Source organism: Phalacrocorax aristotelis, chromosome 3, assembly GCF_949628215.1.
Source record: "Phalacrocorax aristotelis chromosome 3, bGulAri2.1, whole genome shotgun sequence".
NCBI classification, from domain to species: Eukaryota; Metazoa; Chordata; class Aves; order Suliformes; family Phalacrocoracidae; genus Phalacrocorax; species Phalacrocorax aristotelis.
Genome location: NC_134278.1, coordinates 106,651,630 through 106,677,232, shown reverse-complemented (window position 1 = coordinate 106,677,232; position 25,603 = coordinate 106,651,630). Strand labels below are relative to the sequence as shown.

The window sequence follows — 25,603 nt, the reverse complement described above, 5'->3', positions numbered from 1 at the left end:
GCTCCTAAAGCCTGCCCCTTTACAAGTCAACAGCTCTCCAGAACAAGCTGTGATACAAAACAGCTAATTGTACTGGGGGAAAAAAAGCGCTACAGCAGCAAAGCAAGATTTAGTTTTTCTCTTAGGGTCTGTGTATCCAGCACCACATCCATAAGCATAACACAAAGTGCACATATGCACCAAAAGGCAAATTGTTGTAAACTAGAACAAAAAGGTGCTCTCCAACTACCCTAGAGGAGTCATACCCTCAAGAGCTTCCAAAGAACAACAATACAGAAGTTGATCAATGGCATTTGAAGTTTGACAGTAGGGTTTTAAAAAGAGAAAGTTGAAGATTAAAGGGGAAAAAGTCATTGCACTGTTGGTGACAGTGGCACGCACTCACTACTCAACTCTGCCAACCCAAAACAGCAGGTTCAAGAATAACCCCAGCTGACGGGGATCCTGAAGGCAAACGGTTAAACAGCTGCTGTCCAGGACAGGAGTTTAATTAATGTAATCAAACCCATTATTAGGTTAATTGCAGCCTGTGGACATCACCAATTCACTCACAAATTGTCAGTCCTACATATCTAAAAATCAGTGCCCGAAATGAAGCGCACAGAGCACCCTCTGGTATCACAGCAGGCTAAAGAGGAACACAGCAGAAAGGAATTCACTCCCCAAAAGATGACACATGCTAACAAACACCTGTGCATAGCAACACAGCTTGGGCAAGGTCTAGCTCAGAATTGATTGTGCAGAAAACCATGTCTGTGCTCTTTGAGGCAAGCTTATAAAAAGACGGGTACCAAAGGTCAGCTTTGCTAACCGAGTAGGTACACACAGTCCAGCATTTAAAAGTTCACTCTGTCCCTCACCTATCACCTTTCCCCAGATGCTCCTAAGTTTCACACATGGCCTGGGCTCCAGCAGCACCACTCCTCTGCCAGATGCTACTGCTGTCGCAGCTGGGTTGCCAACCCATGCTGCTTCACCCATTGGGTGCTTCCCTGTAGTATGCAGGCATTGTCAGCCTGCCAGGCTGGGCTGCAGGCACTGGCAGCTAACGGGTGCCTATATGCCTTAGCTTGTCCTCAGGGCAGTGGCTTTCAGGAGATAAACATGCTCATCTTTTCCTGAGTCACACTGAAGTCAGGTATCCCCCTGTTGTTCTCTTGCAATTCATCCAGAGAAGGCAATACATGCAATTTTTTTGTCTATTCAGTACTTCCCCGACATTAAACTAGGTATATGACTAGCTCAGTAATTGCATAATCCTGTATGTTTTTCAAGGCCAGCATTTTTCAGTGGGTCACTATTAAAGGTCCTTATATTGTTGGTAGGTTTCTTGAAAAAAGGCTCAAGTTTTTTTCTATGAATTCTGCTCTATGAGTATTCTCTTGCTGCCAAATTTCAATTTCCAGCCCTGCAGTTCTTATATATCTGCTCTGAAGATCAAAATCTTGCTTTGTTAAATGGACAAACACCACCCTTGCTCTCAGAAATGGCTGACTTTGATTATCTCAACTTGGAAATTGAAAGATTTAGGAAGTTAGGAACATGAGTCAAATGGAAAATAGAAAGGGAAAAAAATGTGTAGACAACCCTAATTATAGATGTTGCTACATTTTGTTTCTAATACGATCATAATGGCAGCAGACAGATAATAGCAGTAAAACCAGAAATGGTAGGAAGGACTCAGAACACAAGCAATAACATAAAACACATCATCAGCCTGCGGAAGGCACAAAGCCGTCAGTAAAAAAGCTCTTTGTTTTGGGGTTGAGCTTTCTTCCCTTTCTAATGGGAAGACACTGGTCCAATCAAGCAATTTTGAATTGATGATCACAGTTGTTATGCTCTGTTTACTTGTCTGATTGTAATTTTTAAAGTCCTCAGTCTGAATTACAGCACACCCAGTGTATTCACTACACAATGACAAAACACAGAAACAGCAGAGAGACCATGCAAGGAATACGGAAGCACAGTATGGTTTTCTGGTTACACAGATATTAGCGCTAAGCTTATTAGCTGATACTTGGAAGGTGCAGTCATCCCCCCCACTAGAGGGACCGTGTATCTGCAGTTGCAGCTCCTTACTGACAGGACCAGAGAAATTAATACCAGCATTGAAAGTGCAGTGGTTGCTACAAATAACTAGGAAGTTTAAGCTTGCAGAATTAGCCTATGCTACTAGGCTTCTCTAGTAGTTTTTCATTCACATTCTAACTTTACAATCCCATCCAGATTTTCTCTATTAAACATCATGCTTAGGTGCCATTGATGTCTAGGTACGTACATCATTAACCTTAAAATTCATATACTCTTACACTTGTTCTGTCTTCCGAGGTCAGGATTTACTGGTGAGCCACCAGAAATCGATACTTACAATTCTTAAGACCAGGTTCGTTAGGTTTTTTTATAGGTACTAACCACTCAGAGCTGTACTTTACATCAGGGGCTTAGCAACATAACGTCAGGTTTGCCATGTACCAAGTGGAGAAAATCAGTAGTTAAAACATAAATTATCAAGCACCCATGAAAATATTAGTCAAAATAACTTGCCAAGGGTTAAGAGAAAAATTATGTGACAGCACACAAAATAGTCTCCAATTCTGTCAACAGGCAATTTTTTGTTTTGCCTTCCTTTACTGCAAAAGCTCTTGAAACACTGGCAGCTCCTGCAGGGCCAGAGCCTTTGAAACTCCTCCCAGAACACTTCAGGAACAGCACCACTAGAGTCAGCAGAGGAGAATTCTGTGTGAAAGTAAACCCTGATCCTTAGGGTAAACAGGTTTTGTGGATTGTGTGTTGATTATTTCCTTCAGTTGGCATATGTATACGCTGACCTCTCTGCCCTAGAGAACCTGATCATTGAGAACTGGGGCACAGAAGAGCAGCTTGCTTTCCCTGCTCTCCCTAGATGCAGCTCAGCAGAAACTCTGGTGGAAACTTGCTGGTTTTCAGCTATTATTACAGCAAGTGCTTTTTTTTTTTCCCACTTTAGATGAATCTACAGCCTGCTGAACTGTGAGAAGCAAGCAATCCTGTAGCACAGCAGGTCACTGGGGAAAGTAGCCCTACTTTGCAGGGATGCAATTGGTCTACCAGGCAACCAGTGACTGATAGCAAGCTCCTCTAAAGCTATTAGAACAGAAGTACTACTATGCAGCAATTGAAGGACAAAAGTTTCCTGTTAGCAAGCAGTGAAGAATTTGGCTGTGCAGCCTCAGGCCAACATTATTGCGTATCAATCATTTTGTGCATCGCTGATAGAAAATGGTACAAAACCAGATACTTTCCTCTTAAAAGTATAAAGCAGTACTCTCCGGCAGTATAAGGCCAGAGACAGCAATTAAAGGAGGAAAGCAGTGCACAAACATAGCAGTCTCAGGTTTAAGTTCTTTCTTTTTTTCCACCTGTAACTGCTGCCTTCTGGGAAGCAGCTTCTTTCACTGCCTATTTACCCAAGATGAATCAAACTTCAGCTATCTGCAGTATTACCTTAAAGCCTGGGCCTGCAAACCCCTACCCAGTCAGTGCACTACATTTGCGTAGTGTATGGGATATCTGGCAGTACCCAACATCAAAGGCTTGCAGGAGACAGCATTTCTCATTCATCTGCAGCCACCAAATGCTTTCCCAGATTCCTTCTCCACTGCTCTCCACTTCTGGCACTGTCTCATGTTAAATCTCTTCTGAAGAGAGATCACAGCCATGATGTAGCTTACAGAACAGCTGTAGGAAGGAAAACAGATAACTACTATGAGTATTTATGTCATTGTCCTGGTTTTGGCTGGGATAGAGTTAATTTTCTTCCTAGTAGCTGATGTAGTGCTGTGTTTTGGATTTAGTATGAGAATAATGTTGATAACACACTAATGTTTTAGCTGTTGCTAAATAGTGCTTACACTGGTCAAGGACATTTTCAGCTCCCCCATGCTCTGCCATGTGCACAAGAAGCTGGCCAAAGGGATATTCTATACCACATGGCGTCATGCTCAGTGTATAAGCTGAGGGGAGTTGGCTGGAGGGCAGCGACTGCAGCTCAAAAACTGGCTGGGCATCGGTTGGCAGGTGGTGAACAACTGTATTGTGCATCACTTTGTATATTCTTTTACCGTTATTATTATTTTTTCTTCCTTTTCTGTCTTATTAAACTGTCTTTATCACAACCCATTAATTGCACTTCTCCCGCTCCCCCCAATTCTCTTCCCCATCCCACTGTGGGGTGAGGAGGGGGAGTGCATGAACAGCTGGGTGGTGTTTAGCTCCCTGCCAGATTAAACCACAACAATCATCAACACTGATTTACATATGTTTGTGCAGACTGTGCAAGGCTTGAAAGTTACTTCTGTGCCTGATCAGTTCTACCACAGATACTCCCGCAATGCATTAGGAGAGGACAAGCTTCATAGCAGACTGCTGTCCTTCCCAATTGAAGGCGAACACCTTGAGAAGTGTGGCTGCACTCAGGCTCCCTTATCTGTCCTGCTTTTCTGAATGTCTTATCCACCCCAGTATTTCACTGGCCACTGAGCTACTGAACTGCGCATTTCACTGTGCTAGAGACCTTTACAATCATACCAGTACTCCACGTACTGAACCATTCATACCTTTCTGCTATAGTTGCCTGCCGCATCATATTTTCCAGTTTAACTCAAATTGGTAATGGCTGAGAGCATTTTCTTCATATCTGACTGCCCAATGATATAACATAATGGTCCCATAAAACACTAATCTTTCCTCCAGTCTTCTGTATTATTGAAGTCTGCATATGAATAAAAGAACTCCATCCTGGATGTGAACTACCCCCTCATGAGATATCTTTTATATTGGCATAATCACAATCAGAATCTTACACACTTTGTACAGTACAGTAATCAAACCTGATAAAATCAGTACAGTCAACTGGCCATACTTATCTCATGACCCAGCATGCACTCCTCACATAAGTACCTCAAATTCCCTCTTGCAGTCTGTCTGCTTCAAAGCATCATGCTTCAAGCCATGCTCTTTCAACCACGAGAACCAAAGACCAGAAATATTGTTCATCTGTTGGACTACAGGTCTGTAACTAGTATGAGGAAACAACCATCTTAAACACACACCGTGTAAGATTCTGGTTTTTGGGAAGCAGTCAAAAAAGAAGTTTAAGAGTTTGAAAAGGACAAAAAAAGAAACCTTAGTTTCAACTTCAGGTTCTATTTCTCTGTCTCAAGGGCTGCTCTCCCTTTTGTCCACCCACACATACCCCAGCATGAAAGCAAAAGAAGGGAAGCTCAGTAGCTACATGCTTCCATCTCACACCTGTCAGTGCATTTACTGACAGACCAACAGGAGTCCAAAAAAAGCAGATGGTCAGTTGTACTGCCCTGAAAGGACAGCCTTCTGATGCCATCACCGGAAAACATGAGCATCCATCCACTTGGCAGCTTCAAGTGGTACCCCAGGAGATGCTTGGCAGTGCCATGCAGATCTCTGCCTCACAGGTACTGCTGTTCCTGTATGTCCAAACACAAGTGGAGAAGCTTTGATTGATGTCTATTGTAGTTTTCACAAGGAGTGTGCTGTCTTCTCTTATACCAGCAAGAAAAAAAAAAAAAATTTACCCACTTGACCTTCCCCTCTTCCTGTTTTTTCCAGAAAGCTCCCCTCTTGGTCAGGTGCCTCTCAGAAATACCTACACAAATGCAGGCAGCATGAGGAACAAAGAGAAGGAGCTAGAAAAACTATGTACAGTTACAGGGAGGTGACCTCACTGGGACCACAGAGACGTGGTGGGATGGTTCACACAACTGAAGCCCTGCAATGGATGGATACAGGGTTTTCAGGAAGGGCAGATTGGGAGAGCAAGGAAGGGGACTTGCATCTGTTTGAGAGAGCAGCTGGATGCATGGAGCTCTGCCTGGGGATGGTACAGGAGCCAGTCGAGAACTTATGTCATGATTAGTGGGTAGACCAACGCAGATGCCATTATAGTGGCTATCTGCAATAACAGCTATTTGCATTTTAGCAGAAATTCAAGCCTAAGTTAAGATTGATGCTCTTTTGAGAGACAGGTCCCTCCTCCCCTCCCTGCATAAAGTCTAAATACAAAAGGACAAAGAAGGGAAAATAAGTTATGGGAAATAATGCCACAGGTAACACCTCAGGTACAGGCCTCAGCTCCTCTGTGACATACTACAAGGCACTAGCAACTGGATCCCAATGCCTCTTCCAGACAGCTTCTCACACAGCTTCCTGTCACTTAAGTTCATTATATACATGAAGGTTTATAGCAGTATTAGACATTATTTTCTCTGCCTGAGCAGTTCAGAAGAGTATAATAAGCAAAAGGTGGCACATAGCTAGGTCTTCTCCGCCTTTTAGCTGCCCTAGTCAGTATGGCACCTACATGACACAGTGGTTTGCTCCAAGTGATTTGCCTGTTTGGTAATTCCTCCATGATTTTCACAGGAGGTTGCTAACTTTATGTGGAATAAGACTCATTTTCCCCTCCCACATTCTTTTGCTATTACCTCATTATTAACATGCAGTCAACTTATTTACAAGGAGTGTGAGAAATTCAGTTCCTGGAAATCTTAGTTTTGGAATACTTAGTTCCTGATAAAATTGATTGTATAATTTTCCCAGTCATGTGAAGAAAGGCTTTTATGAAGAAATAATAAGTAGAATCAAAAATATTAAAAACAAAAGGCAATTAAATGTGACCCAAGAAATCAAAGCCTGTTTTCATCTTTGCAATACAGGAAATCACCTGTCTTTCCCTTCCCTCTACATTTAAATGCACCAAATGTAATAAGAAGCTTAAAGTCCAACAAATGTTTGAGGAATAAGAAGTTCAAGCAATTACAGCTTATAACAACTTCCCTCTCTAAAAGCAAAGGCAAGCTGAGTATCTTTTCCAGGTCCTTGTTTCTTATAAAATTCCTTCTGTGCACAAAAACCAAAATCAAACCAACCACCCAAACAAACAAACAAAAAAAACCAAACCCAGGATAAAGCTGCTAGTGTGGGACAGCAAAACTCAGAGCAGTGACAGGTCCACAAATGAAGGTTTACACAGGGAAGCGAGAGAAAAGTAGGAGGAAGGAACTGGTGGTCCATTATAGGAAAGAGAACTGGAAATAAGAGAATGGCCACATCAGATTTAAGGTGCACTTCTATGAACTATTCTCGGTGGATACTGAGTTATTTCCAGCAACACAAAATCATTGCCAAACCTGTGTGTGTGATACAAAACGACGCACTCTGTCCAGGACCACACACACGAAGTGCCATAGTAGACCTGACCATTAGGAGGTAGAATTCCACTCCTTTGCCCTTTGAGTATGAAATGGGTGAAAGATTTTGAAAAAGAAAAATTAAGACAGTGTTGGTTCAAAATTGGAGCAAGTGTGCTAGTTGATATTTTACAAAAGTTCTACTAAAAGTACAAACTGTCGATAAGTGATGCAAGTACAATAAACAAGCTTACAGTTTTCAGAATTCACTCAATGAACTGCCTAGGAGTTCTGAGGCTGTTTAAGGTCTTCATAGACCAGGATGATCCAAAAACCCTGGCATTATTTTCTATGCTTTTGTAGTAAGTCTTATTTTTACCAGAAAATAACTTGCAAAAAAACATCATTCAAGTTCAATTTCAAAGACAGAAATTAATTCTTTATCTTAAGTCCAATTTTCTCTCCTTCAATTTGGCCTCTGAACACTTGGAAGATGTTACCACTTTCCAGCTCCGCCTTATTTTGTAGTGAAAATCCCTCAGGATCTTTCCATTAACATTGAAGAACTACCAAACTATGACCATGAATCATCCCACTTACCTGTGCCTATCAAGCAACCCATTTTTGCTTTTGAGATGGTGGCAGTGGAGGGCAAAGTTTCCCTATTATCTGACCAGAAGAATTTCCTTCCATGCCACCTGGTACAGTTACTGGTTTGACATCAAAGCAAGAGGAAGAAAGAAAGAAAAAAAAAAAAAGAAAAAAAAAAAACATTCCCAATTTGTGTCAAAGTGAGTAAGAACAGTCAGGCTTTAATACCTCAACTATTTCATTCTTTATCATAAGGCACTTAGGATTTTAGACCCTACTGGCTGTCAAAACCCTTTGGTTCGAAAATTTTCTACTTTCCTTCCAGGCAAGAGGGCCTATTAATAAGTTTCTTGTCTCCTTCCACATTTTCACACCAATTGCAGTAAGAGTTGCTGTACTGTGGATAACAGATACTGACATTTTCACATATATTCCATATTTTCTCAGGAGATCAGGATTTCTTCCATCAGGCTGCTGCTGCTTATGATAGAATGTGTCTCCAGATAGCAATTCAAGTTCAGATCTAGAATATTTCAGAGCTTTCAGCTCTGACAAATAAAAAACATATGACCCACAGCAGGATCTACATCCTCTAGAATATTACTTACCATTTTTATAAACTGACAAATCTTTCTTTAAAATATAAACACATCCAAAGGCATTAAAACTCACTGGCCTGGCAAGTATAACTAATTTTTACTCATTCTCAAGATGTTATGAGATCTGAGTGGTTAGGGACATCTCAAGATCCATAAACCACTTACATAGTACAGCTAGGTAAGCTGTTTCTACCCCAACATTTTGTAAGCTACAGCAGGTCTGAGTCCAGCAGCAATTAGACAGTAAAATAACTATATCCTTTCTGAAGCTGATACAGAAGTGGAAAGTGCTTAGAAGATGATTCAGATCTTCTGTCATATTCCACATACTAGATGAGTGGCACAATGTGTCATATGACCGGCTGTGCTATTTTGCTACTTTTTCCCACACCTATCTAGCTGGATTTTTCTTAGATCAAAATGGACTTTGACATACAGATTATTCCCATGTAAAACCAAATTCTTGTCCAAAATTTCTATCCTTCACATAGAGTTTCTGCTTAGGAAAAGGCCTCCCAGGACTGCAATGAGAAAGAAAAGTCTGTCACACATTTTGTGCACTATAGGTATTTAGCCAATCACACAGGTGGGAATCCAGAATAAAATTCCAACAGGACAAATCATGCTCTTCTAGATTATACTTGTCTGACTCAGTAATTTAAGAATAAAATTATAAACTGAACCCCCAGGATTGCTGTACTGCATATCAAAACACAATGCCTCTTGCAGTTTTTTGCAGTTTTTTTTTTCATAAGGAACAAAACACCTGTATGTTATCCCCGATTCACCTGCCTGAAATATTCCTTTTTCCTTTTATGCTCCTCTGCCCTTTCAGTCCATGTTCTGGATATATCAGGCACTTCTCTCTCAAACATTAACTTCAGTTAATGATGTGCCTTCAGAATTCAAAACAAGTTGGTTGCACATGCTGATGAAAAGTTTGAAAGAGCCTGCACATTTTAGTGTTTTAAATCTACTTATAGGAAGAAATGCCAGAAACAGTCTAAAGAAAGCAAAATTATGCACTAAGCAGCATGCAACATGAAAGACATCAGGTGAAAAAGAGACACCCGCAGCTGGGATACCTATTTATTTTCCTTATCCTTCTCATTACTATTAAATAATTCAAGGTAAAAATTTAGAAACACTGTGCAACAAAGAGCAAAAAGGCAATTATCTATAACATTACTGTAGTGTGAGCTCTTTCTCACATGCCCCAAAACTCTCCAAACCATTAACACTTTACAGCTCTCATCTTCTCTCCTGTCAGACAGGACTATTTTTATTCCATTTCATTTAGAGTCTTTTCAAAAGTTGTCCAGTGACTTGGAGACCAAGGTTAAGCTCTGCAGGAGACAACAGATTGTAAGAAGCTTAAGAATTAAAAATTTTCACAAAAATCTTACTTCCAATTATCCTGAGTGGATTTGCATGATACTGACAGTGATTTGGAGTAAAATTTCCTGGCACTGTTCTAGCAATTAAGTTCTAGTATGTTCTGAGGTAGGGCCACTCCCTAGAGCCATTAGGCTGAAGTACAGCCTGAAATTTTTAAAGTCATTAAGGCAAGATGACACATCATGGGGTGATTCATCAGGCATATATAGGTGATACAGCTCTGGAATTTTTATCTTCTTTTCTCCCCTACAACCAAAAGGACATGGACAATTTACCCTTGCCATTTGCAAATTGCATTTTGCAGGAAATTTAATAGCTATAATTTCATCTAGCTTTAATCTGGTCATGTACACTTTAAATAACAAGAAAAATAATATTGCTTACTCAGTTTTACATAGTAAGAAATAATATCTCACAGAGTTAGTTTATGCTTCCCCAAAGCAGGTCAGGAAACAAAGTGCTACCACATTAACATACTCCCAAAACTCATTTTATTTCTTCTATAAATATTGCTTTGAAGTGTGTTGTGGTGGTGAGATGACTAACCCCATACAAGCAGGGCAGTCCTCATATAGCCATGGCCGTTAGCTCAGACAGATTTATTACAGCATTAGCACTGGTGTTGTGAACCTGAAAAAACCTTCCAGTCCATCTTAATCTGGAGACAACAATTTTTGTAGGAGTTCAGTATTTACATATGCGTCACCTAATGCCTGCCCTTTTGTTGGCTTTGACCCGAGTGTTTTATATTTCAGTAGAAGCAATCCTTAAAAAAATCTGCAGGCCTTGGATGTCCTTATCCAAAGAGGAGGCAACTTTTAAGGGCTACAATTCAGGGTTTGGAGCTTGCCAAGTTGTGAAGTCTGTCAGCACTGATTGCATCCCTTCAGCGTGCCCTGTCTGTGTTGAATATCAATGATGTAACTCTGGACGGGTCTGAAAATGCCACCATGACCTGATGCAGTCCCATGCTTACTGATAAGAGATACCTATACACTTCACTGAAAACCACATCCCTTAGGACTCAACTGTCTGAAGGATTGTTTATATAGCCAAAAAGCCAAAAGCAATGTGTCTATCCATTTTTATAATCACAATGACTTTGGAGTTTTGGTTTTGGGTGGGGCTGCTGTTGCTTTTTTCAGGGTTTTTTGGTTTGGTTTGGTCTTTGCTCTTCTTTTTTTAACTCATTCTTTACTCTTAGCAAGAAAAATCGAGGTATTTTTACATTTAGAGAGAACCAGATCAAATCTTGCCCTAATAGCCAAACTATCCTTCTAACCTTAGAGAAACTCTATCCAGATTTTCTGCTGGCCCTACATCTTTGCTTAAACTTGGTGTAGCTGAGAAACATATCCATGACACTTCTGGTGGTTCATTCCAATGGACAAAGCATCCAAGCAAAATAGCACTCTGAAATCCCAAACAGGTGCTTAACAATTATAGCCATAACACACCAGCTCTTCAGATATCGTGACTAGCTTCAAACAAGAAGTAATAAAGCACAGCAGAGAGGAGTGAGGGAATATATCTGGAAAGACTGTCCCTCCTTACTGAAAAGAAACAAAATTTTTTTTAAATTCCCCCTTTTTTCAGGGGGATTCAGGCCTTTAAATTAGAAATTACTGGCTTGAGTAGTGTCGCTGGTGGCTAGGATAGATAAGATAGATAAGATAGATTAGATAGATAGATAGATAAGAATGAATGAATGAAAAGCAATGCAAAGCTATCAGCCATAGGGAAATCATGCCAACCGCAACCTCAGTGGATAGCAAGAAGTCTGTGGCATCTAAGAGATTTTTTTGCCATCTATACAGGGTTAGTGACAAAGAGCAGGTATCGAGGAGACCACTTTTGCAAGGCAACGCTTCTTCTTCCTTTCCCAGCATGTCCCCAAATCAAAATAACACAGTTGCAATAACCATGAATACAGAAAAAGTTGCTTTGGGTTTGTGCCTTTGTGCTCAGCCTGAGCGATATACTCAGCAAACCTAGCCAGCACTTGGCACACGGCTGGGCCTCAGTTTCAGGCCACCAACTTCCAGCAAAACCCATTTCAACATGCCCCTGCTCACCATCCCCTAAAAGGGGTACTAGGGGTACACATAATTCTCTTACAGTTAGATACATGTTTGGCAAGTACCCACACAGCATGGCTACATCCATTTGGTCTAACAACAGATAAACTGCATTATGAGGAAAATCATGCCTCAGGAACATCATCAAACATGATGCTGCAATGCATCTGTATCTTCTTCAGGTATTTCCATAACAGCCTAGTTTTCCTCAGTTCATGGCTATCCTTGTTCACAAGAGCCTGTGAATACTTCCTACCCTGCCGCAGATCACTGAAGCACTCTGCTCCTCTGTGAGGCTGTGAAGGAGCAACACTGACCCGTGTGTCATGATACCAGTCACCAATATTTTCTTACAGTTCAGAGAGATGTCCACATTACTAGGGCAGATTTCTATTCCTTTTAGCAAGAGTGCTGTAAATAAAACTACCTAATTATGTTTTCAGATTTACTTAATGTTATCCTCATTCCTGTTTTTATGTCTAAAGAGAAAGAAGCTATTCACAGACAAGGCTGAACAATGCTGAGACAGCTCCTCCACGCTCCTGGGATCTGTGTCTACCTTAATCACAGACAACAGCTGAAGTGCTGTAGGACTGCATGATGCTTGTGTTGCACAAGATCAATGAAGATGAGTGCTTTTGGTCTCTGGTCTGTTTTGATTAATGAACTCAGTGGCTGAAAATTTATTACAGTACGTGAGCATGCCTGTCCTCAAGTCTGACCTTTTAACTCCTACTTTTATTCTTTTTCCATGATCCCTCTCACTATCTGGTCTAATTATAGTGTTCACAGAAGAACTGATTATTTAGTTTAGCATTCAAGCATGTGACTTTTCCTCAGTGAACTTCATACTTTGCATGAGTCAAGCCCTGTAGTTCCAGGAAGTTCCTACTTAACAGAGAGAATTTAGTGTGAACAGGCACCAAAAGCTTGGGATCTTTCAGTGCAACTGAGAACACTAACAAAAGGCTCCTGAAGATAGATTTTGCTCAGTTGCTCAAAATCCAGATAGGCAAGAATCCATCCGTATTATGGTATGTTAAAAGTGGAAAATGCAAAGCATTTTTAGAACTGCTCATCCCTACTCCACCTGCACAGCAAGGGGATTGCTGACACAGTGCCCAGATATAAAAACTGCAAATGAAAGGCGTTAAGTTTCTGCTATTGCTTACAAAAAATAAACAACATGGAACCCAACCTGACGGCTTCACTGAACAAAATATATGAGAACTGTTATTTCAAGGTATATGTCTCCACGGAAAAGAAACTAAAAATTGAAATAGCTTTTTCTTTTTTCCCCAAGTATTAAAAATGAAATATACATGTCTTTCCACAGACCCAGTGTTTTTAAACCTGTTTTTATGTAACATCAGCTCCTCTGAAGGATCTGTCTGTAGACATATTCCCTATTAATTAGCAATTTAGTGGCCCATCTGTGAAAAGGGATAAGCAAATATGTTTTGATTCATTTAAAATGAAGCTGAGGAGTTAATTGCTTTTACGTTCAATAGTAACACTCATACTTCTCTCTATATATACCCATACACTCAATAAATAAAGTGAGGCAAAAGCATGCAGGTCAGTTCACTAACAGATGTGAAAACTTTAGAAAACTATAATTTATCATATGTTCAGGAAAAACAGCTACATAGTAATATGAATTGCTTATCAGAAGCATCAAGCCTCCACAGAACAGAAATCCTTAAGAGCAGCCACTAGGTACTTCATTTCTATTTTAAAATAACTTGTTCTTCCCAAACAGATGTGCACTGAGGTAATGAATCAAGCGCATTTTTCATCTAGCCATGTCCCTCTTTTGTTGGAGCTGTCCAATGGACCATACATCCCCAGGGCTACACGATGAATATGCTGCAGACCCTCACAAACCTAATTAGGGGTTGCACCTACCTATGTCAAAATAAACAACAGTAAAACACTTTCTCCCTGAAAACTGCAGCCACAATGAAGTCAGCAGGACAGTCTGTGCAGTCATTGCATTTGAGAGAGTAAGAACATCTCCTTGCAGAAGATGGCCCTGAAGCAGAGACCCATGCTGCTGAAACCAAGACATGTTTTCTTATACTTCGCCCGAAGTGTAAAACTAACCAACCCAGCAGCCCCACAGGCTCAATACCCACACGCAGCTTGCTTACCTCAATCATTCCTTCCCAGTGTCTACACGCTGCTAACATGCCATACCTACCCTTCCTTCTACAAGCTCACATACTTTAAACTTTTTACCAGGCCGTTTGCACTCAACTCAGCCAAAATTCCTACCGGTCCAGGATAGCTTCACTAACATATCTCTAAATTTTTAATTAAAAGCTACCTGGATTTATTTTGTACCATAATGAAAGATTGACTAAAACTGAAAACCTACTTTTTTAAACAGTTAATCGGCTATCTGACATTATAGCAAAGTACTACTACTAGTGGTGAATGGGTCTACAAAGAGCTAATGTAACACAAACGTATTTCTACCATGGGGTCAGCCTTACAGAGGGAGTAAGCAGTGAGCAGAAGGGAATATAACAGTGGCTGAGCAGCAGAGAAAACCAAATTTTGTCTTACAGAACACGGAACATAATTAGAGTATTAATTCCATCCCTCTGTGCATAAGCATACTAAACACACATGGAGGGACACTAGTTATGAACTGCTTACGCTTTCAAATAACTAATACTCTGAGACCTTCTGACATAAGCCTCCTGTTTGGATGTCACCATAGTCCTGCACTGACTGTACCACAAGTCTTGTCTTTAAATCACTTGCTTATGCAGTAACTCCTCTCCTGAAACAGAGAGGCTCAATAGCCAACTCCAAGATCAAAGTAAAAAAAGTGTTGCAGCCATTCACAACTTTTCTCCCCAGAAGCTATTCAAGATACACAGCCAGGAAATCACGTAAACCAAAACAAAACTAGAAACCTTGCTAGAAACAAGGACCTTGCAAAACTGCGCCACCTGGCAATGCTCCTCAGGGTAGCAGACACTATGTCCAGCCTTCCCCAGAGATACAAGACCTTTGCACAATCAAATCCATTCTATTAAAAATAATTCTAGAATATCAAACATGGGGGGAAAAAAAACCCTGCTCTCTTTTTTCTTCTTTTAAGCATAATAATATATGTGCATTCTCTCTCTGTGTATGTATATACATATGCTATGTACATATGTATGTATGCATGTGTATATATAATTTCTTTATGCCTAAATTCACTGAGTAGGAAGAGTTCACACTTCTAAAATAAAATTCTTCCTTTCCCTCCACCTGATGCCAACATCTGCGCTCCTGGGAAGTGGTCCTTGAGTGCCCCTACCAAACCATGGCGACACAGCCTGTGGAGCAAACTGAAGTCAAGACCACTGACACCAAAAATCAGAGGGAGGGTGTAAAGGCAGTGCAAACGAGGAAGCACTACAGTGGTGTAGTTTCTCAGTCAGCCATGAGTGGGAGGCAAGTGCTTACAGTGCACTGAAGTGGGACCTGCACCCTAACTTTCCATAGGGTACCTACACATACAGGGCATGCAAGGAAGGTGGGGGTCGCAGATGTTTTCACACATGTTGACCACCACCTCCATTTCAAGAAAATTCAGTTTCTTTTACAAATAAAGAGAGGATGAAAATTTCAAAAGGTGATCTTGCTAATAAAATTGTGACTGTGGGCTTAGCTGGCCACAATATTGTTTAACAAGCCACTAGTTTTTGGCACAGCACTTATTGCTATTCAAAAAGAGAAGGAAATGTTTTCTTTCCACTCATCTAAATCCGTCTTCATCAGGCTAATGGAAGTTTTACTATTTATTCACAGGAGGTTAATTGGCCCAAGGAGAAAAAAATTACCCTCCTATTAAAAATTTCCAGCCTATTTAAAATAATTTTTTTTTCTGGAATTACTTTGAAATATTAATGCTGGCTGTTACACATTTGTCCCCAAATACTCTATATTTTTTTTAATGACACTATAGTTGCAGTTTTAGAATCTCAAAACCAATCTTGTTAACATATTGTCTTACTCAACTAAATGAAAATTATAACATCCTCAAATAAGAATCACAGAATCACAGAATCTCAGGCTGGAAGGGACCTCAGGGATCATCTAGTCCAACCTTTCTAGGAAGAGCACAGTCTAAACAAGATGGCCCAGCACCCTGTCCAGGCAACTCTTGCAGGTGTCCAACGTGGCCGAGTCAACCACTTCCCTGGGGAGATTGAGGACAGTCAACCACTGGAATAATGTGAAAAATTCCCCTCTGGTGTCCAAACGGAATCTCCCCAAGAGCAATTTGTGTCCATTCCCCCTTACTGTCTCCATGTGACTCTGTGTAAAAAGGGAGTCTCCATCTTCTTTGTAGATACCTCTTAAGTACTGGTACATGGTGATGAGATCCTCTCTGAGCCTCCTTTTCTCAAGGCTGAACAAACCCAGTTCTCCCAGCCTATCCTTGTATGGCAGCTTCCCAGTCATTTGATCATCTTGATGGCCCTTCTCTGGACCCCTTCCAGCCTGTCCACATCCTTTTTGTACAGCGGGGACCAGAACTGTACACAGTACTGCAGGTGTGGCCTGACAAGCACTGAGTAGAGTGGGATAATGACTTCTTTCTCTCTGCTGGTGATGCCCTTTTTGGTGCAACCCAGCATCCTGTGGCCTTCTTGGCTGCAGCAGCACTCCGTTCACTCATGCTGAGCTTCCTGCCCACCAGGACCCCCAGGTCCCTTTCCACAGAGCTGCTCTCCAGCCAGGTGGATCCCAGTCTGTACTGGACTCCCGGATTATGTTTTCCCAGATGCATGATCTTACACTTCTCCTTGTTGAACTTCATAAGGTTCTTGCTGGCCCACTCCTCCAGCCTATCCAGATCTCCCTGCAGAGCAGCTCTCCCTTCTGGAGCGTCTACTTCCCCACTCAACTTGATGTCATCCACAAACTTCATCAGGCTACACTTGATGCCGTCATCCAGATCACTTATAACAATGTTGAATAACATTGGGCCCAATATCGATCCCTGGGGGACTCCACTAGTGACAGGTTGCCACTTGGAAAAAGAGCTATTTACCACCACCCTTTGGGTGTGGCCTGTCAGCCAGTTCCCTACGCACTGCACAGACTTCTGGTCTAGGCTATAACGCATTAATTTCTCCAGGAGGAGACTGTGGGGGACCGTATCAAAGGCCTTGGAGAGGTCCAGGTAGACAATGTCCACTGCTCACCCCACATCAACCAGGCAAGTCACTTTGTCATAGAAGGCCACCAGGTTTGTCAAGCACGAGCTGCCCTTAGTGAAGCCATGTTGGCTTTTCCCAATCACTTGCTTCATTTGAAGTTACAATGTTGTTTCTATTTCCTACAGAAAAGGTTGTAAAAGTACTTTACTTATTTCACTGGGCTATTTAAATATACAGTTATGTATTTTTGCCCAGACTATACCTAGACACTTCAAAAACAAGACAAATTCACATAGTTCTTAAAGACTCATCCTCTAGCATGGGAGAAGGTAATGGAGTGATATGTTTGAGGTTGGACTCAGCAAATCCCACCTATCTTCAATTGGAGTTTTAGATAGTCAAACAATTAGGCTCTCTCTACATCCTTCCTGGAAAGAAAATGGCATTCCCTGTGCTACTGAAAGATAGTAGCTTTTAAGAATGTGGCACTAGATGGGTGCTAAAATAAATGCAATGTTAATGGCAAAGTATAAACAATAAATCATAAACCCTTTCCTTTTATTAGCGGGCAGTAACATATTAATTAGCAGAACCAATTTGAAATTGCTTATTTCTGATGCTTTGGACATCCACAGCCCCTATCAATCCCATGCGCAAATCTATGTGATCTGACATCTGCAAAACAAGGACCATAACAGGAACATGTAGCCACCACCAACTGTGATATAAGTAGTTCAGCTCATAACAAACACGTTACACTTGGCCTGGGACAAATACGAGTTTTCCTGAGTGGCATACAAAAGCTTTAGCCAGGAAGCTTATTTTCCCTCCCCCACATTCATCCCCCATACATTTATTATGTACCTTTCAGGTTCCCAGCAGATCAGAAAAAATTCTTATGAAATAGCCCTAGTTCAAGCTCAGATCGATGTTTGAGCGCTTAATTCTACAGGCAAAAAAGTGTTACCTTAACATAAATTTTTGTGGTGGAAGAATGTCAACAATTAAGCTCTAAATAGCTGCAAACTAAAAAAAAAAAAGTTTTGCTCCTCCCATCCTGAGGAATGACCACAGCTCAAAACTACAGAATGTTAAAAGCAATCAAGACCCTACAAAAACCAGGGAGGTAAACTCAGAGTTTGGATTATTTACTTGCCGTTCCCGCAAACACATATTGCAAATAGTCCTAATGGTTTCCAAGTGGTTGTTCACAGGATAAAGGTGCTCAGATACACAGACAGTTATAGGGTTAGAAATGTAAGTTTCCAGAAGTCCAAATACAAACAAAATTGTTTCCCTCAAATGTGATTGCATTCATGAGATTTAAAATTCCCAGAACACCATTTTTCACAACTTTCTGAAATTAAAGTTCATTTTAGAATTCAGGACAGATATCTATCAGCATTAATCTAGCAGAAATTCACTTTCTTTCCGCCACATTTTCATATGAAGAGTTTGGAGCAGGTGCAACTCCAAAATATCCCCATGTACATTCTTGATTTTTATGAAGGTTATGTTAATTCAGTATTCATAGTACTGAATAACAACAACATTGAATAATACTAGTTATTCTTGTCCAGCCAATATCATGAGAATAACCCAATGAACAATAAGCCAAAGGTCAGGATGCTTCTTATTAAACAGGTACCTTCATCAGGAAGTATGTTTGGAAGCCTGTTTTGTACTACACTGCTACAATTGTCTAATGCACCTTCTCATGAGGAAACCATATAACCGTCTCCAAGTTTTATATACATTTCCCTGCTGCTACACAAGTGTTTTATTAGGATGATGGGACTATTAGCAGTGGAAAAGCTAGAAGAACTAAATTAACAATTTTTATAGCTAAAATATCCCAATCCCAATGTGACCAAGAATGTGTGTCTTATACTCTTACTAATCTTCAGTCTACTTAACACTGCACACCTAATCTCAGTGTGTGATTTCATTGTTGCTGTAAGATGACACACATCAGAATCAAGCTTAATGTTTCTATCATAACACGCATCGTGCTGCTAACTGGGTTTCATTATATATTTGGTTTTAATTTTCTGCTTAGCAAGGATTGATTTTTTTCTCCTCTAGATGTAACACCATACAGAAGCTTCTCTCTTTCTCCATATAATGATATGCTCTTCCATGTAGAAATTCGAATTTTTTTCCTTATTTTGGTTCAAATTTCACTCTTATGTGGAAAAACATGACTTAGTTTAACAGTGGCCACCGTATGGTTCTTAATTCTGAGTAGCTCTCAAGGCACTTTGAGTGCAAATCTTACACTGAAGTGACACAACATGGCCAAAAGCTGGACAGCTTGGCAACATGAATCCCTTGTGACAAGGAAGTGTGAGCCAGAGGTGCCCAAGGCCAGTATCATCCCAGTTGCTTTAGGATCTGACTGTATGCTCAGCCCACAGCAGAGTTCATGGTCTCTAGAGAGCTACTGTTCTTTCTCCCTTACGAGATGCTCTTGGACCTTCTCCTACTCACCAACCCACTTTCCAACATATACGGTGCTCTGACATACAGATATTTTGCCACATACCAAATCAAAGCATAAAGGTTGTTGGTGCCCGCTCTGGTGCATTAATTTTTAATACTTCAGGCTTCACACATTTTATGGTTTTCTTACAAAAGAATATTGAAAGGATATTGCCAGAACATTGCTTCCGGAATGACTGAATTTCTGCTAGTCACAGCAATATTCCCACCTGTGATTTTAAAACTAAATGGTAAGAAAGTGTGTAGTGACTATATTGCCACCAAAAATATTTTAAGCTGCATAATAGTACTTGACATGATTCGAGATGTTCTTATGATATCAGTATTCACGCCACACAGCTATTTGGCAATGTGTGTGAGAGAGTCAGAATCTCTGATACTTACAGCCAATCATCATCATAGCAACAGCAAAGATCTTCTCCCCATCTGTAGTCGGAGCGATGTTCCCAAATCCAACACTGGTGAGGCTGGTCATCGTAAAATACAATGAGGAGATATAGACGGAATCTTTGCTTGGTCCGCCTTCCCATTTTCCAAAGCCTGATGCATTAAAGCGGTAAGGAGTTCCTATTGACATCCCCAGCTGATAGAGCCAGCTCTCAGTTCGGATCGTGTTTGTATCCTCATCGATAACTTCATAGTCTCCTATGCTGTACCAAATGCAGGCCAACCAGTGTGCTGCAAGACCAAACACGCACACTAGCAGAACCAAAACTGCTGCTCCATATTCAATGTAGTGGTCCAGCTTCCGAGCTACACGACCCAGCCGAAGTAACCTGACCACTTTAAGTGAGCTGAAGAGGCTGCTGATACCCTAGAAGGATAAAGCACAGAATATTAAAGCAACAGTATTCATAACTGCAGTTTCCAAAGACACAAGGTGATCCATCAAATAGATGGTCATCAGATTATACCTGAAAACAGAGATTGTGAAACAAGAAAAGGTTAGTGACCCTTTTCAGGGATGGATATATGCACTCTTGTCTTCATCCACTAACATTTTGTGGGTTGCTCTCTGAACTGTCCTTTCAGAAGGTTTGAATAGGTCTACAAATATGTTTGTAAAGGATTCAAATGACAGGCTATTTATTGCACATCCAGTTGTGCCAGCAGGCCACCTCTGAGCATCCTCATGCTACTTCACGCTGGCTGAAAAGAAACATGGAAGTCACTGACCATTAAACTATACAAATCTAATTTTGAGAGGAACATAACCAGACACCAGTTGAATTCACTCCAGCATCTGGAGTCATGAACCTCTTACGGCCATTCCTGACATCCTTATCATCCTGGCAATACATGTCCTCTCATATCTCAGATATAACATAGTTTAGGGTATTCAGCTCAGACACCAGGAAGATAAATAAGGAAGGCCAAAAATACTGGAAGTACCCAGTGATTTGTAATTTTTCAGTGTAACAGCACACTTCCTACAACTTTACTTTTATGTGAGAATTCACACAAAGATAATCAGTCCTCCGGCATTTCCTACATGGACCACACAAAACTATATCTCATTGTCTAACCCCTGCATCATAGTCTTTTTGTGACAGCTTTGTTACCAATGTATAATTTCTGTGCTGACACTAATATGGCTCCCATAAAATAGAATTAAGCCAGCACGTAGGATTTTGTGTTCTTAACTTTTAGACAGATTTGCAATCCCATGCACAAGAAGTTAAATTAAAAAAATGCAAAGCCATTTGGGGCACTAGATCTTAATAGCCTTTCATAAAAATCCTTTCTTCTTTTTTCTACTCCCTCTTATCAAGACTGTTTCATACATAGAAGTCTGATTAAAATTTAAGCAGACTGGTTTAATGAGTATTTCTGGAAATGCATAATTGCATACTTCTGGTCACCAGCTTTTACTGGAAGGTTGTTTATTCCTGCATAAATACAACTGTTTCGGTATCCTAGACTGGTTCAATGCACTAGAAAGGATGTTTTATTAAATAATTACATAAAGCATATTGACTCATGTTCCCCAGGACTGCAGCAACATATTTCCCCTTTATTTCATGAATTTGTCATGATTACATTGACTCATTTTCAGAGACAGATGTAATTTGTTACCTGGGAACATACTATCGATTTCGATTAAGTATTTGGACAAGATCTAACGCAACCAGGGGGAGGTGAGTAAAAAGGAAGGAGGGGAAAAAAAAGTGAGAGAGAGAGAAAAAAAGCAGCTTTTATTTAAATCAGAGATATTTGCAGAGATCCGGAGGAGACAAAGTGAGTTATTCTTTTCAAAATTATCTATGCCAAACTTTTCAAGTCACTGATGCAAAAATTCCTTCTCAAAGTAAAAGTTAATTTCCATTTCCCATTCATTCCATACCCAGCTTTGTTTTGTAAACAATGGAGCAAATCCTTGATAGCAGTTCAGAGAATATGACACAGAAGGCATAAGGCCTTCATTTCCAGGGGAGAGAAAGCAGCTACTTCTGAACACTCAGTATGGAGAGGAAAAGTAAAGGGGAAAACACAAAAAACTATAACAATATCCATATTTTAGAACTGGATAATACAAGTCCCTGTGTGACAAACACATATCATCTCTATATTCTAAATATCTACATTCTGACATTACAACACAGTCTTCTGGCCTTTTTCCTCAGGACCAATGCCCATTTCTCTCTTTCATCTTTACAAATGAACAGCAAAACAATAATGTTTTACATTTTGAGAAGTCTCCACTAATGGCCTGCTTTTAGCTTCCGCCTCAAAGCCAAGCTTTTTACTCATGCAGTGATTACAAGTCTCGGGCAAGGGCAGGAAATTTATCCACCCCAGCATTCTAAATACCAGTTTTATTTTTGCTCAAAAACAGTGGTGCGAAATTTGTTCCTAAAATGAAAACTCATCACTGGGATTTAAAAAACAAACATGCTGTTTATCAGTGAGAGTCCTACAAAAGACAAAAATAATAATGATTCAGGAAGGAATTAAAAGTTTGGAATTTGATTTATTCTTAAAATGAAAAAAAAGTATTAGAAAGACTTGGGGAACAAAATATCACAGAAGGGGAGTTTAAGAAATTGGATATGAAAAATGGGAATACAAAATAAAATATTTAAAAATAGATTTAAGGCAAACTACTTTGCTTTCAGAGTACTCTTATCCTAATTTCCCTTGTGAAATTCACAAAAAGAAATTTTGTAAAAGCATTTCACAGAATCACAGAATGGTAGGGGTTGAAGGGGACCTCTGGAGATCATCTTGTCTGACACCCCCTGCTTAAGCTTGTGATAGAACTGCATCATTTGGGAGAAAGTTATTCCACCAAATTCTTACCAGAGGTAGAAAGAATTAGGGTTTTTGTACAAAAAGAACCTGCTTGTTCACAGAAAATAAATTTGGTTGCATTGAAAGGATGCATTTAATATTCAAATTAGTCATAATATTTCACATGACTGCATTGTCAGTGAGATTCTAAAACTTAAGAAAAAGATAAAAAACCAATCATTTATTTTTACCTCAGCATTAACAGTATTTTCTATTTGATTTCCTCAAAGGAAAGGATTTGTCTATTCTAAATGGATCAATATCAAGAGGAAGAAATGCCTAGGGAAATAATTATTCATATATCTCTCAAAAATTTCTAAGTGACAGAATTTCAAATGGGTATAAACAATGGAAACTTAATAGACTATTTCATAGATGATACAGTAGAAAAAAAATCCAGTTATTCTCCAATACTTGAAAACAGTACTTTTACTCACTAAATTTAGCAAGTAATACTTTAATACTCACAGAAATAGATCTCCAGGATTCAAAATTGACATTTTTAGATTACAACTTTCCAAAACAGAACTGTACTTTTGGATTACTGTCCATTCTAATGCTCTTATCAGTGCAGATTATTTTTATGCTTTTATCTTACAGATGTCTCCGAGATGTCACGCAAAAGAGCCTGAACTCAATTTACTCCTCATGATGTGTGTCCTACCTTCTTAGCTCTGCCACTCCTATAACCTTTGAGGGGCAGAATAAAAGACACTCAGAACTCCTTCTGGCCACAGGACATAGATAAACCTCAGTTCATAACGAGCTAGCAATTGCACTACAGGTCCCAAGCAGGCACCCTCAGGTGCTCTGCTCTAAAGGATCACCTTAGGAAACTTCTGTGTGGCAGGCAGGGAAAGGACAAGACTAAGTAACATCCCACAAAGTCCTACCTGGGCCTGATTTACTTAAACACAGTCCCACCTATTAGTACTCTATCCAACAGGTCCCTTCCCCTAGGGGTATGTAGAAGCTGAGAGATGGGTTATATGGCCAGGGTAGAAAACCAGTATATTTTTACTATGGTTTGTTACAGAGATAACTTGTGTGCAGCACTTCTAAATATGCAGCACTTAGTCAAATATGGCACAAAATGCTGAATTTCACTCAAATAGTTTGAGGTATCAGAATGACACTAAAGATTCTACTGCTGCTACTTAGATATTGTTGACAAATATTTAATAGGCTGACAGTTTTACTTTTGTTGCCAGTGAGGGCTTGATGCATGAAAATGGAAGAATCTGTAGCAACTCCCCTCCAAACCAAAGGACAAGCTCAAAGCCCAGAGAGCCAGAATAAATAACTCTGTATTCACTGACTGAGCAAACCCTTATGTCAAAAATCCTTAAAGTAATAAAAACAACGACGACTCCTTCCTCTCCTCCGATGCAATCTTTGCTGAGTGGAACTGCATCTCAAACACAACAGAAAAACAGATCAGCCTCAGTTCTGAAGGAAAGCAGGACCCACATTTTACATTTAAAGAGAATGCTTCAGAATTCTGTCCATCAGATACTGCCAAAACTAAACTTCCATCTATAATTTGTCATTATTTAGACCTACTCACTAGGTACTTTGCATATTTACACAGAATTTCTTTTGTATCTTTTGTTTTGTGCATGACATGATCTCACGTATCTTGTCTCACAGTGATATCTCAGCCATGTAAGTAACCTTCTCTCCAAACACAGGATCCAGGATATGCATGTTTTGGCTCCAGCTTTGCAGCAGACAACATAAGATTTATGTCATTACTTCCACATCCATAAAAAGAGATAGAGACATTGTGATGAGTTACTGTGTGAAGTGTTTAGCAACATAAGGGCTGTAGCACAGTCATTATTAGTTACCTGTGTCATTATGGTCCCCAAGAACAGTAACAGTGGACACTACAGTGCTAGATGCTATGCAAATAAAAAAACAGTTGCTGTCAAATTACATTCAACTCAGTTAATGGAATAATAAATTCCACCTAGAAAAAACAAAATACAACTTGTTTAAAGAACAGCAATAAAAATTAACTACAGTCAAAAAGAAACCACCAAAAACTATGAAAAATAATTCATTTTCCCTTCCAAACAAGATGTAGGACGAATAACTTTAGAAAAGAACTAAAATACAACTTTCATCCCACCTCCTACAGCTATAGTAATGGCAGCACTTTAGTAATAGATTCAATCTGCATGACAGTACTCACGTTTTTGGCCATTATTTACTTTCCACGTGTACAGAAAGAAAATGCACTTAAGCCAAGCATTAAGGGTTTCTTCTAGGCTCAAAGGAAGTATCATTTACTTCCTACCTACTGTCTATTTTGAAAAGATAAATACTCAGTATTGACAAAAATCTGCACTAAATTTTCCAGCACTTTCCTCTCACGTGTAACTGCTAAAGTTCTAGCTTCTTCTCAATTAAAGGGAGATGCAGGAGACTGAAAACCAACCATTATAAGAATGAGAATGAAACAGAACAACAAAAATTATTTATCAAAAAAACAGAAGCAATGAACCGAATTTATCATAAGTGAGGCAAGAGCCATGGAAAACACTGACTTCTTTCTTAACATTTGATTCTGAAGTCACCTGTGCCACAGTCTGGCTCTGGCTATCTGCAGCAACATGGCAGCCCTGCCAGGTCATCATTAGGACTTCTCATTTCTGTTATTTGCCTCTTCTGATTTTCTTAATTAGGTCTGAGAATGCAACCTTTCCTACAGATTGCCATATTTAGCAGCCAAAGATGAGACAGCGTTATGTGCACAGGTC

At 39.9% G+C, this 25,603-nt stretch overlaps 1 protein-coding gene across 1 annotated transcript in view; it reads right to left on the bottom strand.

Annotated features, from left to right (window-relative positions):
- Nucleotides 1-25,603, bottom strand: part of KCNH1 (potassium voltage-gated channel subfamily H member 1) — a 152,264-nt gene that overhangs the window by 109,644 nt on the left and 17,017 nt on the right. Inside the window, exon 4 of the mRNA XM_075089800.1 lies at nucleotides 19,932-20,361. Coding sequence (XP_074945901.1) covers nucleotides 19,932-20,361 — 430 coding nt within the window. The remainder of the gene's footprint in view (nucleotides 1-19,931; nucleotides 20,362-25,603) is intronic.